Here is a 16,165-nt window from a genome sequence, read left to right as displayed (position 1 = left end):
AATTATTCATGTGCTCCCACCGTGCCCACCACATGATCCCCCCCTCACTTTGTCAACATGATCTCACATCGGTAAGGTTTACAACAGCTATTTAAAAATGCAATTCAGTCGAGGGAATCTCTGCTGGAGGCGCAAAGGCAGGTATAATCCCTCGGGGAGAGAGACATGTCTGGGCAGTGTCCTGGCCTGTGGATTGTGCAGGGTGTGGTGAGGGTAGTCCCTGTTTTCTCAGTGGGGTGGGTGGGGTCATTAATTCTAACACTGAGCAGAGTCTTTAAAGATGGCGCCCTCATCTTGTGTGGATCTGGTCTTGCCGGCTCCGAGGCCCCACCCTCCCAGAATGATGATGCAAATCCCACTTGCTCATTTTTTTCACTCTATGAGGCTCAGGATCTGGAGAGAAAACTGATCTGTGCAGCTGTAGAGTTTGACGCCTTACACTTTGAAACAATAAGGTAAGATTCCACTCTGTGTCTATTTATAGTCTACTTGATCCCAGAAATGTTTTAAATCACTTAACCTGCCCTTCCACCTTTAACAATTTGTGCATATATTCTCCCAGTTCTCGATTTCTGATGCATTGATCTGCCAACTCAAATGTACTTCTGACGCCTATTTGTAATGGCTACACCATTGTCCAGACTGAGATGATGTACGGTATGGGACACCAATTTGCTTCTAAACCAACACCCTTCGCAAAAATATAGCCAAAATTCAGCTACAGAGCTGAACTTTGGCTATTTAAATCAACACTTGGTTCATGCAGTGTGATCTTGACAGGATAAATGATTTTTTTTCATCCAGGCTTTCTTAGATCCTTAACCACACACAGCAGTGCACGTGGTAAATTAGCAGGGGCTTTACCACAGCGTCCTTCAATGACAGCTTTTTACACAGTTAACTTTTTACAAGTGCCTCAAATTGATTCTGAATAAAGCAACGGCAAAGTAGCCCGAGTAAACTGTTATGTTCCTTTTTTGCCAGCTATAGTTTCTGAAAGTTGACATTGTACCAAAATGGTCTTATGATTGACAGATTAGAACCTTGTTTCTATATGCAAGCAAGTAATCTAACCAAAAGTGTAATATCATCATTTTTTTGTGTGGATATAAAAAGCACTGGCCCAGATCTTCCGGTCACTGTATTGCCGCCACCTGCAAAGATTTCTGTGACCCAACATTTTTGCGATTTTTTTTAGCCAAGACTTGTGTTCTGATCTCTGTGTTAGAGACTTTCAGAGGGTCCTGGACAGCAGAAATTAGCCCACCCAAAGTTTAAGCAACCTGAGAAAATTCAGCGCATGTCTGCGTGTCAGGACTTCTGGGGTCTTGATGTGCATCTCCAATTTCAACGATCCAGATATGGGAAGATTTGGGTCAGTGTGTTGTGCTGCAGGAACAGTTCTAATCTTCAAATCTTACTTTCAGTTTCAGCATTGAAGAGAGATTTACAGTAGAGAGCAATGTGGATAAGAAAATGAAGTTAAACCAACGGTGCTCTGGCAACATCAAAACAAGTTGCATTTGAAATTCAGAGTGGATGTCACTTTTATTTGATGAGACTTGACAGGGGTGGATTGCAGTATATAAATCTGGGACTTTCCATACGTTATTATTCATGGCTAAGACAGCGATATGATACGATAGCAACACGTCTGCAGGTAACCATAGAAGAAAGGCACTCCTTTAACGACTCCATGATGCATGAAGATGAGGAGGCGGGACAGAGGCTCAGGGTTGGAGACAGAAGGAAGAGGGGAAGAAATAATCATGGAGTCAAGCAAGAGTGAGTAAAAAAATAGTAGAGGAGGAAATTGAGAAATAAAATTTATGTGCAAAGAAATATCAAATAAAATTTGTGATGCAGGTGAGGGGAAAAAAATAGTTGCAAGCTTAGCTCAAGGTCATAAATTACTTATTTAAATAAAAGCAAAATGCCAGAAATCTGAAATAAAAACAGAAGTGTTGGAACTATTCAGCAGTTTTTGGCATAATCTGTGGAGAGAAATATGCAATCAGATTTTCTTCAGAACAGAGTCTTAGACTCAAAACGTTAACTGTTTCTCTCTCTACAGATGCTGCCAGACCTGCTGAGTTTTCCAGCACGTTCTGTTTTTATGCCATAAATTACTTCCTTTCCATTCCTGCTTGGAAGGGAGAGCATGAATCTTTAGAATTTATCAGAGTTTGATCGCTGCTCCACAGGATGCAGTTTATACTGGGCAAAACATCAAGAAAAATGCAAACAATTGCGCAGGAATAGAATAAATGAACCAAGATTCAGGATTACATATCAAGCCGAGTTACAGCTTGATGGAAATTACTCTTTTACACCGTAACCTTGACATTGTAGCTTGCAACATGTAACGTTGTGAAATCCCTTTTGCTGTTTCATTCCCAAGTGCTCCTCTTACCGATTACAATCATTGCATGGCCACTGACATATCAACAAACCTTAAAATAGCCACTCTCCAAAAGCTGCTCAGACAAAAGGCAACTTAGAATACAAAGTCATCATTTTTCAATTCAGTTCCTCTTATAATGCTGTACCTCAATCAATATAATTGAATTTTACAAAATTACTATCACCTGAAAGACCATTAGACGAAGTTAACAGTCGTTTCAGAGGTTCATTGGGCATCTAAATATCTACAGAAATGAACGTTGGTATACCTGTGGATAGGAACATCTCTCTTTCCTGCCAGTGTACCCTACCTTCATCATATTAATCCATTTCAGTATGAATCCAGAAAGTCGTTGCCGAATTCAGCGTAGCTTGCTCGTTTTCATTGTGGATGCTTGCGGATAATGGTATTAACTTAAGGAACAACAAGCAGTTGCTTGACAGGACCTGAAAATCCAGTTCTCTCACATTGCTTCTTGCCTCCCCTCATTTACTCGCCATTCTAGCAGAGTATCTAATTACAGTGGAGGCTACGCAGCAGCACAATGCCAGTTTGCCAAACATATCACATACCAGCATCTGTATCTGCTTGTGCCTGTCTACTAGATTCCCCAGCCCTATTAACTTGAACTCAATTACTGCACCTTAAATGTAAAGATCAACTCAGGAATAGCTCTTGAAATATTAAATACTACTCGACCCGATCCTTAAAAGAATTTAATACAGAGCAACTCAGATTTACATTCTTATATATTTATGTTGTGATTTTTAAAAATCTTCACCACAATTAATTGAGAGCATTTAATTGTTGAGGTGGGGGTATTATTGAAGGGGTCCAGTGATAAGGCAGGAGCTTTACCAAGGGAGATTATTGAGGAGATTGGGTCTCGTCAGCCATCACCAGGTTATACAGGTAGGACGGTGGACTGGCTCAATTCGGCAATGAGATTCACACTGGAATCACCTCAAGGAGGTCCTTTGTATTGGCATTGTATTCTTTTTTACTCAAATCTACATATGGCGATCTGGATCCTACTCACTGGTGTCTTTAACATTATCATAGTTAAAGGGTAAGGGAGTAAAGCTGATACAAAAGCTGGGGTGGAGTTCCATTAGGCTGGTTGGTGTTTCCTTCATGCTATCACCTGGCAAATCCTGAAACCAATCAAGTCCAGAGCATATGCTTTTATATTTCCTTTGGATCTTATCCTAGGAGGCCTTAAGGAGGGTTCAGATACTAAACAAATCAACATCCCCTAAAATCATGCCCAGGCTTGGCAGCAAACAAAGAAAGGGGAAATCATCCAGTTTGGAAGCTGGAATGTCAGGACTGTGGGGCCTGGTAGAAACACAGTGACTCACAGTCCACAGCAAGAGTGTGTATAATAAGGCAGCACTGATTGACAGCTACACAAGTTCGGTATTGACTTTGCCGCTCTACAAGAAACCAGACTAAATTTTAAGTTTATTTATTATTGTCACAAGTAGACTTACATTAACACTGCAATTAAGTTACTGTGAAAATCCCCTGGACGCCACACTGAGGGAGAATTTAGCATGGCCAAAGCACCTAACCAGCACGTCTTTCAGACTGTGGGAGGAAACCAGAGCAACTGGAGGAAGCCGGCGCAGACACGGGGAGAATGTGCACACTCCACACAGACAGTGACCCAAGCCGGGAATCAAACCCGGGTCCCTGGCACTGTGAGGCAGCACTGCTAACCACTGTGCCAGCATGCCGCCACATGGCCAATTACACAGTCTTTATAACCGAGGCTAACTACAGCTTCTTTTGGCATGGCAGAGCACAGAAGATGCTCCATGCACATGGCGTAGGCTTCACAGTCAGCACCAGACTGATGTAGTAATTGAACCACCAGCAGTAACTTCTGAACACTTCATCTCTCTGCATCTATCATCCGAGAGAGGTGTTGTCAACATCATCTGTGCTTATGCATCAACCATGAGTACCAGAAAAAGATCAGTTCTGTTTCTCTCTAAATGATGTTCTGAGGCACATTCCGAATTGCAATCAGGTATTCATCTTAGATGATTTCAAAGCAAGTGTTGGATCAGACAGGGCTTCACGGGCAAGGTGCCTTTGTCATTAATGTGGTGGGCAAGATAATGACAATGGTGTCTTGAGCTTTGTACACCAAATTCACAAACATCTCAGGGCAAATATTGCAACAAGATATCATGGCAATATCCAAGATCTGGCCACTGGCAGCAACTTGACCCGATTATCACTAGAAAATGTGATCTGCCCAGTGTTACCCACACTTACCACAGTGCAGACCGCAACAATGACCACTCTGTCTGCAGCAGAAGAGGGTATAATCCTAAAAGTTTCACAGCTCACAACACAGTGGTCTGCAACCCATCAACATCCCTCATATAAGAAACTAACTCATAGCAACACTTTGCACTGATGCTCGAATGATTATTGCTCGCTAAAGACATACCAGGAAATGCTGATGTTGACATCGATGAAGATTGGAAGTCGCTGAGTTTGATCAGTAGCAGTAACAAGATTTGGTAAAGGCAGAACCTGCAACAAAGGCACGATTGAAACCTACTCAGCAGAGATGACATCTGTCACTGAAGTATAAAGCAAAGCCGACATGGCGCACAAAATAAACCCAACAACGAGAACACTGCATGACCTGAAAGAAGCCACGACAGTTGGAGAAAACCCCAAGAGATCCAGTGCAAATAAATACTGGATCAAGTTACATTGAGAAATCCAAACTGCCTGTGACAATGAAAATCTACATGCTGTCTGCTGAGATCAAGAGGGTATTTGGTCCTACTATCAAAGTTGATCCCTGAAATGAGCAGTTGCGAAGTAATCACCAGCCAAAGTAAACAAATACTCTGCTGTGTTGATCACTACCATGAGCTAGACTTCCAGGAGATGGACAGTTCCTGCTTTGTGTTTGATGTTGTTCCACAACCTCCCATCGTGGTTGGGTTGGACGAAGAACCCTCTTCTCAAACTTGAAAAAGATCATTGATTGCTGAGCAAACAGAAAGGCAACTCAAGGATGGAATGCCAGCTGAACTGCTCCAACACGGAAAGTTCCATCCACTGCCACAGCTTCACCACCTCCTCCATCTCTGTTGGAAGATAGGATTGGTTCTGGAGAACATTAACAAGGGTGACAGAGGAGATTACAACAGCTGCAGGGCATCTTATTCCTGAAAGTCACTGGGAAAGACTGGGTCATGCTTAGCAATCAATGACCTTTCCAAGCTCGATGAATGAGGGTCATACTTAAAAAGGACTCCATTGACTTGCAAACAGGGTATATCCAGAAATGCAGTATGGTTTCCATGCTGCAGATCTATCAAGGACACAGTCTTCTCCATATGCTAGCCAGAAATGTAGCGAACAGGATAATCCTGTTACGTTACTTTTGTAGATTTCAGTAAAGTATTCGACCCCCAGGACAGGACTCTGAAGATTTTGGGGAAATTGGGTGATCACCAAAGCTCTTTAGCCTCACTCGATCCTTTCATGACAACATGCAATGTACTTAGCAGCACCAATTCCAACAAGTTCCAGGGTGAAGACTGGCAAGAAGCAAGTCTGAAAGACAGCACCTCTGCCAGTGTAGCACTCTCTCAATATTGCACTGAAGTGTCAGCCTAGATTATATTCGAAAGTCTGTCCTAGGATTTGAACTCTCAATCTTCCAAGCATCATTTTCTTTAGCTCCTCCAACATTTATTTACACATTTGAAACACCTTGGAACAATTTCCAATGTTAGATGCATTATTTAAAATCAAGTGGTTGTTATTATTGCTAACAGGAGGTCACCTTGTATATAGTGGTCAGTAGAAGAACAGGGATGTGAGATTATAGATTTCTCATTCAATAATACAATGGGTTCCTTGATAAATGTGATAACTGAATTGGCTTAGATACAATGCCAGGAAATTTGTCAGATCTCACTTGCTGTTCTTAAGGATTGCTAAATAGTGCATATGTGTCTGCATACACACACACATGCACTCCAAAACATTAGAGTGCGAATCTCCTGCCCCTTTTTAATTAGCACCACAAAGTCACCAGGAAGTGGGGCAGGTTTAAGAAACTGGTGCCAGCATTCTCAATTTTGAATCAGAGATTATGGGTTTAAGGCATCTTCCAGAGACTTGGGCACAATGTAGACTGGCATTTCCACGCGACACTGGCAGGGAGAGGTGTGGGTATGAGGCATTCCTGTTTATGTTTCCCCTCACCACAACAATCATCATGCTTAAAAAGCGCTTAATTGACCATCAAGCCATTTGGAACATTTAGCTGTCATTAAAAATAAATGTAAACAGTCCCAGAGACTGTTCTGCCCTTAGAGAGAGAGCTTTGACTCGTGGTGATTTAACTTGAGGATCACCACACCTCAGGCAAGGAGCAAGATTGAGAAGGTGGCTCCTTCATGAATAACCTCAGTCGGTACGGGAATTGAACCCATGCTGTTGGCTTTGCATCATGAACCAACTGTCCAGCTAACGGAGCTAACCGAACCCCGTGATTTCGCTAAAGGTACTATATATTCTGAAGTGCAGAGTCCCAGGAAGACGCTGCTGCAGCCGGTGTTACTATGGCAGGGGCATGGTCAAATTGATCCTGTCTCCTTCCAACTGCAGAAATATGAGATTGAGTGGACAACTCATGTGTGCCATCATCAGGAGTGAGCACATTAACATGAGGCATACTGCTGCCATGTCACTGGTACCAGTCCCTAGACTTAACAGCCCATTGATTAGCTGAAGGGTAAAGCGGATGGTAGCATTTGAAAATCTTAAAAAGGTGACATTTCTGTTTACTGAGCTATGATTTGTAGGTTGTTCAAGTAAAATCTTGTAGCTGAATAACCAGTTTCCCCCCACTGGAGGCAAGTTTCCGGACAAGATGCTCCGAGGTCCAGTCTGCCTAAATGGGAGCTGGGAGAAGGGTGGAGGATGAGGATTTTTTGAAAAATCCCATGCGGCTTTTTCAATGAATAGCAGAGGAATTCTCCCAATATCCTGGTCAACATTCATCCCTTGAGCAGCATCTTCAAAGCAAATTAATGGGTAATTCTTGTTATTTGAGAATTTGCTGTTTGCAAATTGACACTTGTGTTTGTCTTTATAAATACAGGAGCTACACTTCAAAACCATCCACTGGCTGGGAAGTGCTTTGGAATTTCATGAGGATGTGACAAGCATCAATAAAAGTTAGTTCTTTATTTCTGCAGGGAACTCTTTAATTAGAGCTTTTCTAGCAGGTAGTTCACTTTTAAAAGGGACAACACTGCCACTGTAAAGAATTTTACTGCACGTAATATTGCCGAATGTCACACATTACTTACACACACAAAATCTAAAATCATATGAACAGCTTTCACATCGCTATAAATGCTGTGTACTCGAGTATAAACATGAGATAGTCATTATGGTGCCTATACATGGGAGGTCTGGTTGCAACAACGGGACTTGATGACAACACTGCCCCTTTAAGTAAGGCCAATATCGTTACCAAATCTGTAAAACCTACAGCATCTGACCAACACACTGCAAACTACCAACAGCATCTAAGTATAGCAAGCTGTATTTCCAAAAGTGTAAATGTTATGAGAGGACATGTTTGTCACTCTCATTCCCTATCTGCTTTTACTTCCTGTCAGTTAGACCACTAACAGTAGACGTGCTGCATTTGGTGAAGGCAGCTTTCACAGATTCTGTATTCGCCACAAAATACAAATTGACACTTTTGAGTTCTGCAGACTCTCAGGTAAATAAAGCTGTATATCAGGAAATCCTGCCTAACTATCTCTGCAGTATTCTGCGAAATAACCTTGAAATCAACATACATTTACCTCCCTCTGGTGTCATTTCCAAATGTTAATTTGTTTACAGTTACATATGTGCCCCTTTCGGCAGCAGGAGATATGATCAATGTGAAAAAAACATTGTGAAAGTCTGAATTTTAAGCGTGTCTCAAAAACTTGCAGAACATTCTGAATTCCCTCAAGTAACCTAGGTAATGGAAACAACAAGGATCACGAATAAGTCACTGAGACTGCTCCTCTTCACTCATTAAACACATTTGAATGATTAATAAGTTATATAAAATAAGTTAAAGTGAGGACTTCAGTGACTGCTACACAGAAATATATTTTTTGCTGATAAGCATCTCTTCCAGTGAGTTTATGCAGCATGTAAAAACATAGGTGCTAAAAGAGCTTGCAAGTCTGCTCTGTTGATATAAAACAGCGCTATAATATAGCCAAACAAAGTGACGCACAAGAATACTTCTCTTTTCTTGCAAGATTTTAAGTTTACAAGGAAGGAGGAGAAACACACCAATTCCCCTACGATAAAATTCCACATTTGCTGGCAAAGGAATACATAGTGCTTCAACTAATATGTCCAACAGCAATAGCATGAGATGACTACTATAGTGAACAATGATGTGGAGTTGCCGGCGTTGGACTAGGGTAGGCACAGTAAGTAGTCTCACAACATCAGGTTAAAATCCAACAGGTTTATTTGGTAGCACGAGCTTTCGGAATGCTGCTCCTTCATCAGGGTGAGTGCTACCAAATAAACCTGTTGGACTTTAACCTGGTATTGTGAGACTAGAGTCATAGATGCAACATAAGGTTTACAGCTTAGAAACAGGCTCTTCGGTCCAACTTGTCCATGCCACCCTTTTTTTTTTTAAAAACCCCAAAGCTAATCCCAATTGCCCGCATTTGGCCCATATCCCTCTATACTCATCTTACCCATGTAACTGTCTAAATGCTTTTTAAAAGACAAAATTGTACCCTCTAGTAGGTAGCCTCTACTACTATCTCTGGCAGCTTGTTCCAGACACTCACCACCCTCTGTCAAAAAATTGCCCCTCTGGACGCTTTGTATCTCTCCCCTCTCATCTTAAACCTATGCCCTGCAGTTTTAGACTCCCCTAACTTTGGGAAAAGATATTGACTATCTAGCTGATCTATGCCCCTCATTATTTTATAGACAGCTATAAGATCACCCCACAGCCTTCTATGCTCCAGAGAAAAACGTCCCAGTCTATCCAGCCTCTCCTTATAACTCAAACCATCAAGTCCCGGGAGCATCCTAGTAAATCTTTTCTGCACTCTTTCTAGATTAATAATATCCTTTCTATAACAGGGTGACCAGAACTGTACACAGTATTCCAAGTGTGGCCTTACCAATGTCTTGTACAACTTCAACAAGATGTCCCAACTCTTGTATTCAATGTTCTGACTGATGAAACCAAGCATGCTTAAATGCCTTCTTCACCACTCTGTCCACCTGTGACCCCATTTTCAAGGAGCTATGAACATGTACTCCTAGATCTCTTTGTTCTGTAACTCTCCCCAATGCCCTACCATTAACTGAGCAAGTCCTGCCCTGGTTCAATCTACCAAAATGCATCACCTCGCATTTATGCAAATTAAACTCCATCTGCAATTCGTCAGCCCACTGGCCCAACTGATCAAGATCCTGTTGCAATCGGAGATAAACTTTCTTCATTGTCCACTATGCCACCAATCTTGATGTCATCTGCAAACTTACTAACCATGTCTCCTATATTCTCATCCAAATCATTAACATAAATGACAAATAACAGTGGACCCAGCACTGATCCCTGAGCCACACCACTGGTCACAGGCCTCCAATTTGAAAAACAACCCTCTTCAACCACCCTCCGGCTTCTGTTATCAAGCCAATTTTGTATCCATTTAGATACCTCACTCTGGAGTGAGATTTAACCTTATGCAACAACCTACCATGCGGTACCTTTTCAAAGGCCTTGCTAAAGTCCATGTAGACAACATCAACTGCACTGCCCTCATCTACCTTCTTGGTTACCCCTTCAAAAACTCAATCAAATTTGTGAGACATGATTTTCCACTCACAAAGCCATGTTGACTGTCCCTAATCAGTCCTTGCATCTCTAAATGCCTGTAGATCCTGTCTCTCAAAATACCTTCCAACAATTTACCCACCACAGATGTGAGGCTCACTGGCTGTAGTTCCCAGGCTTTTCCCTGCAGCCCTTTTTAAACAAAGGCGCAACATTTGCCACCCTCCAATCTTCAGGCACCTCACCGGTGACTATCGATGATTCAAATTCCTCTGCTAGGGGACCCGCAATTTCCTCCCTAGCCTCCCACAATGTCCTGGGATACACTTCATCAGATGTATCTACCTTGATGCGCTTTAAGACTTCCAGCACCTCTTTCTCTGTAATATGTACACTCCTCAAGACATCACTATTTATTTCACCCAAGTTCCCTAACATCCATGCTTTTCTCAACAGCAAATATTGATGAGAAATATTCATTTAGGATCTCATCCATCTCTTGTGGATCCGCACGTGGGTGACCTTGTTGATCCTTAAGAAGCCCTACTCTCTCCCTTGTTACTCTTTTGCCCTTTATGTATTGTAGAAGCTCTTTGGATTCTCCTTTGCCTTATCTGCCAAAGCAATCTCATGTCCCCTTTTTGCCCTCCTGATTTCTCTCTTAACTCTACTCCTACACCCTCTATATTCTTCAAGGGATCCACTTGATCCCAGCTGCCTATGCATGTCATGTGCCTCCTTCTTCTTCTTCTTGACCAGGGCCTCAATGTCCTGAGTCATCCAGGCTACTTCTGCCAGCCTTGCCCTTCACTAAGAGGAATGTGCTTACCCTGAATCCTGGTTAACACACTTTTGAAAGCCTCCCACTTACCTGACGTCCCTTTGACTACTTACTATACTGAACAACCAAAAGCATCAGGTTAGAATGAATAATAAGACTCATGTTTCAGTTCCCTAGCACAGTGCAGGTAAAATCTATTCTTACTACTGATCACAGTTTCAGTCAGGAGTGTCAGAGATAGAATAGTGCAGTGAGGATACTTCGCATTTTTGGAGGCAAACATACAGTCAATTCTTGTCTGCATCAAATAAAATAGGTATCTTAGCAAATGTACCCACATTTGGAAGCTATGAATCATGGATTAAACATCTTAGAATCATTGAACCTCTTCAGTGCAGAGGGAGGCCATTCAGCCCATTGAGTCTGCACTGACAACAATCCCACCAAGGCCCTATCCCCACAACCCCATGTATTTATCCTGCTCATCCCCATTACACTAAAGGACATTTAGCATGGCCAATCCACCTTTGTTTTTTACTTCCAGATAAACACAAGCCTTTTCATCCTCAAGGCAGGAATCATGAATTAGAAATTTCCCAACATAGTGATCTTGCCTCCTGCCCACATTATTTTCATGGCAGGGATGGGATGGAATCAGGTCCACCATATATGGAAGCAGGAATGGAGGTAGTCAGATGTCAAGATTTCCATGTTAGAAGGCCTGCCTCCATTTACTGTGATATTGGCCCAGTTCTGTGCATTAGCACACTTCTCATCCCTTTCCCCACCCCCACTGCCCACCTCCTATGCTTCCATATATTCCCCATGTTCCCTCACACCCAAATGTCCTCATAGTCCCTTTGCCCAGAGCCCTATAATAACAGTAGGTGGTCTTTGACATGCTCATGAAACTGTTAAAATAAACAGCCAAAAATCTCTTCAAAATGCCTCAATCCCCTGAGGAGCTGATAAAATTGTCAAACACATCAATTCAAACTCTACTTGAAAAATTCTCAATCCAGTAAGTGCTCATAAAATTATCACAACTAAGCGTACGGTCACCTCGCCAGTCATATCAATAACCGGACTAAGTGGAATCCATTAATGGGGTTTGGAACTCAGCCAAGCATTAATCATGGAATTCCATTGCATATCTCTGACAGTCTCCAAAGTTGAATTAAAACATTAGAAATAGAACAGATGATCTGTTGCACTGTTTCAAAGGCTCAACAGATTGCTGGACTGTCAAAGAAAATATTAAATTGCAGGGGAAAAGTAATATTAAAATTTGAATCTCTTCTGAGACGTCATGGATCAGATTGCTTACCAAAATATGTCAAACTCAATGGAAACATGGGAGTGGTCTAAAATGTCCAGCTCCACAATGGAGACAGCAAAGGTGGTATTGCTGTCTGCTGGCCTGCTACCTTATTCTGCGCCCTGAAAGATTTCACATGACAGGAATGGGGGTGGAATCCCATAAATCAGGTTTCGCCTGCCATTTTTAAATCCCAACCATTTCTGTTCCGACACAGACAGAGGCATGAAAATCCAGTCCGCAATGCTTGCAGCACTGAGGGTGTGCTATATTACCAGAGGTGCTGTCTTTCTGGTTAGACACTAGATCAAGGTCCCATCTATTTTTTCAGGTCAGCTTAAAAGATAAACCACTGTTAAGCTTATTGCGTGTGTGTGTGTGTGTGTGTGTGTGTGTGTGTGAGACATGCCTGGGCATGCCCCTGCCGGCCCTGCCTGAGACTCCTCCCCCCCGGTCCAGGTATAAAAGGTGACTGCTCCCAACCCCCCTGCCTCAGTCACCGGACCAGTTCATCAGCATGGGTGTGCTCCAAGTCTTTTGCGAATAAAAGCCTTTTTGTTCTTGCGTACTAACTAGTCGTCGCAGAATTGATAGTGCATCAATTTTATTCGCAAAAAGTTTTGGGATGGAGCAGATACTAAAACCCGATAGATTAGAATTGGATCCTCAAGCCGTAGGAGCCTCTAACAGCTTCGATCACTGGCTGCGATGTTTCGAAACTGGACCCAAACCAACAAGCTACACGTGCTCCACGCCCGGGTAAGCGATCAAGTATTCTCGATGATTAGAGACGCTGAAACTTACGAGGATGTGATCGAACTTTTAAAAGGCAAGTACAACAAACAGACTAATGTAATCTACGCCAGACATCTTCTGGCTACTCGCAGACAACAGCCCGGAGAATCGGGCAACCAATTCCTGCGTGCGTTGCAAGCACTTGGCAGGGCCTGCAACTGCAAGGCCGTAACAGCCGCCCAAAACACTGAGGACTTAATCAGAGATGCCTATGTCACGGGTATCAGGTCAAACTATATCCCACAACAACTGCTGGAACAGAGTGGGCTTGCCGACAGGTTAGAGGTGGCCTTCCGTAATCTCGAGGCCTACACCCCTGACCACGGGGGCGCTTTGTGGACGCCACAGTCGCCGCCACCTCTGTACTCGGGGAGGGCTGCAGGCCTATGCCACGCCACGTCCCACCAATGACCCGACCGCTGCAGCAGTCTCTGGAGGCCTGAAGTGCTACTTCTGCGGCCTGGGGAAGCACCCTCCCAACAACGCTGCCCGGCGAAGGGTGCGATCTGCTCCGGGTGTGGAAAGAAGGGCCATTACGCGAAGGTATGCAGGGCGAAGTTGACCTCCAAGCCCAGGAGCGCCACGTGTGACCCGCGGGGGCCGCCATCTTGGGCGCCGGTAGCCACGTGTGAGCTGTGCGGGCCGCCATCTTGGACGCCTTCAGCCGCATGTGAGCCATGCGGGCCACCATCTTGGAGGCCGTCAGCCGCATCGCAAAATCCAACAGTGGCTTCGGTTACGCTGGACCAATCCAGGCCTCACCAACTCGCCAGGTCCATGATGGACATAGAGGTAAACGGTCGCACTACAAACTGTTTATTTGACTGTGGGAGTACGGAGAGCTTCATTCACCCTAACACAGTAAGTCACTATGCCCTTTCAGTACTGCCAGTGAAGCAAACGATCTCCATGGCTTCAACGTCCCACTCGGTGGATGTCTTCAGGTACTGTGTGGCGACCCTGATTGTAGGGGGCACAGTGTACAAAAGCTTCAGGCTCCTCGCGCTGCCGCAACTGTGCACTGCTGTACTCCTGGGGCTAGATTTCCTGCGTCACCTGAAGAGCGTCACCATGGAGTATAATGGGCCTTTTCCCCCGCTCTCTGTTTGCAATCCCCAGTTCTTAGATCGCCCACCGTGCACCACCTGCAGCCTCTCGATCCTTAAAGTCGCCCCTCTTTCACTGTTTGAAAATCTCACCCCCGACTGCAAGCCCATCGCCACCAAGAGCAGACGGTACAGTGCTGGAGACAGGGCTTTTATCAGGTCCGAAGTACAACGGCTCCTAGGGGAGGGGATCATCAAGGCCAGTACCAGCCCCTGGAGAGCCCAAGTAGTAGTTGTTAAGACTGGGGAGAAACATCGCATGGTCATTGACTACAGTCAGACCATTAACCGCTACATGCAGCTGGACGCGTACCCCCTCCCCCACATATCTGACATGGTTAATCAGATAGCGCAATATCGGGTGGTCTCCACCATCGACTTAAAATCTGCATACCACCAACTCCCTATCCGCCCAGAAGACCGCCAATATACTGCCTTCGAGGCGGATGGCCGCCTCTATCACTTTTTTAGGGTCCCCTTCGGCGTCACCAACGGGATCTCGGTTTTCCAGCATGAGATGGACCAAATGGTAGACCAGAATGGGCTGCAGGCCACCTTCCTGTACCTGGATAACGTCACCATCTGCGGCCATGATCAGCAGGACCATGACGCCAACCTCCACAAATTCCTCCACACCACCACACTCCTAAATCTGACCTATAATAAGGAGAAGCGCGTATTCCGCACACGCCGCCTCACCATCCTTGGTTGTGTTGTGGAAAACGGGGTCATCGGTCCCGATCCGACCGCATGCGTTTCCTCCTGGAACTTCCCCTCCCCACCAGCCTCAAAGCACTGAGGAGATGCCTGGGCTTCTTCTTGTATTACGCCCAATTATGCGGATAAAGCCCGTCCGCTCATCAAATCCACCTCTTTTCCCCTGACGGAAGAGGCCCGCCTGGCCTTTGACCGCATCAAAGCAGACATCGCGAAGGCCACGATGCACGCTGTAGATGAATCCATCCCGTTCCAGGTGGAGAGCGATGCGTCTGACTTCGCCCTAGCCACCACCCTTAACCAGGCGGGCAGACCCGTGGCCTTCTTCTCACGAACCCTCCCAGGCCCTGAAATTCGACACTCCTGTGTCGAGAAGGAGGTCCAAGCCATAGTGGAAGCTGTACGGCACTGGTGCCACTACTTAGCTGGTAAACGATTCACCCTACTCACGGACCAACGGTCAGTTGCATTCATGTTTAACAACACGCAGCGGGGCAAGATCAAAAATGATAAAATATTGAGGTGGAGAATCGAGCTTTCCACCTATAATTACGACATCTTATACCGGCCCGGGAAGCTCAATGAGCCCCCAGACGCCCTGTCCCGGGGAATATGTGCCAGCGCACAAATAGACCAATTGCAGACTCTCCACAATGACCTCTGCCACCCGGGGGTCACCAGGTTTTTTCACTTCATTAAAGCCCATAACCTGCCCTACTCCATTGAGGAAGTCAGGTCTATAACCAGACACTGCCAGGTCTGCGCAAAGTGCAAGCCGCACTTCTATCGGCCAGAGAGAGCACACCTCATAAAGGCCACCCGCCCTTTCGAACACCTAAGCGTCGACTTCAAAGGACCCCCTCACCTCTTCTGACTGCAACATATACTTCCTCAACGTCATTGACGAATATTCACATTTCTCCTTCGCTATTCCCTGCCCGGATATGACCTCGGCTATGGTCGTCATGGCCTCTTCACTCTGTTCAGTTTCCCTAGCTATATCCATAGCGACCGGGGATCCTCTTATTAGCCTCGAGTAGGACCACCAGCTACAACTCCAGGGGGAACGGACAGGTAGAGAGGGAGAACGCGACAGTCTGGAAGGCCGTTTTACTAGCTCTGAGGTCTAAAGGTCTTCCAGTCACCCGCTGGCAAGAGGTCCTCCCTGATG

The 16,165-nt window shown here is 44.7% G+C and overlaps 1 protein-coding gene across 4 annotated transcripts in view; it reads right to left on the bottom strand.

Annotated features, from left to right (window-relative positions):
• The window catches only part of LOC144499570 (ETS-related transcription factor Elf-1-like), a 176,610-nt gene that overhangs the window by 118,744 nt on the left and 41,701 nt on the right, over positions 1-16,165 (bottom strand). The window contains exon 1 of one of the 4 annotated variants that reach the window (XM_078221683.1): positions 2,715-3,022. The exons of 2 other annotated variants lie outside the window; for them this stretch is intronic. In XM_078221683.1, the coding sequence (XP_078077809.1) occupies positions 2,715-2,723 (9 nt within the window). In that variant the 5' untranslated portion in view covers positions 2,724-3,022. Of the gene's footprint in view, positions 1-2,714; positions 3,023-16,165 lie in introns of those variants that run through there. One more of the 4 variants, XM_078221679.1, reaches the window with a different exon arrangement.

Source organism: Mustelus asterias, chromosome 10 (assembly GCF_964213995.1).
Source record: "Mustelus asterias chromosome 10, sMusAst1.hap1.1, whole genome shotgun sequence".
Taxonomy (NCBI): Eukaryota; Metazoa; Chordata; class Chondrichthyes; order Carcharhiniformes; family Triakidae; genus Mustelus; species Mustelus asterias.
This window is presented reverse-complemented; position numbering and strand designations above follow the sequence as displayed.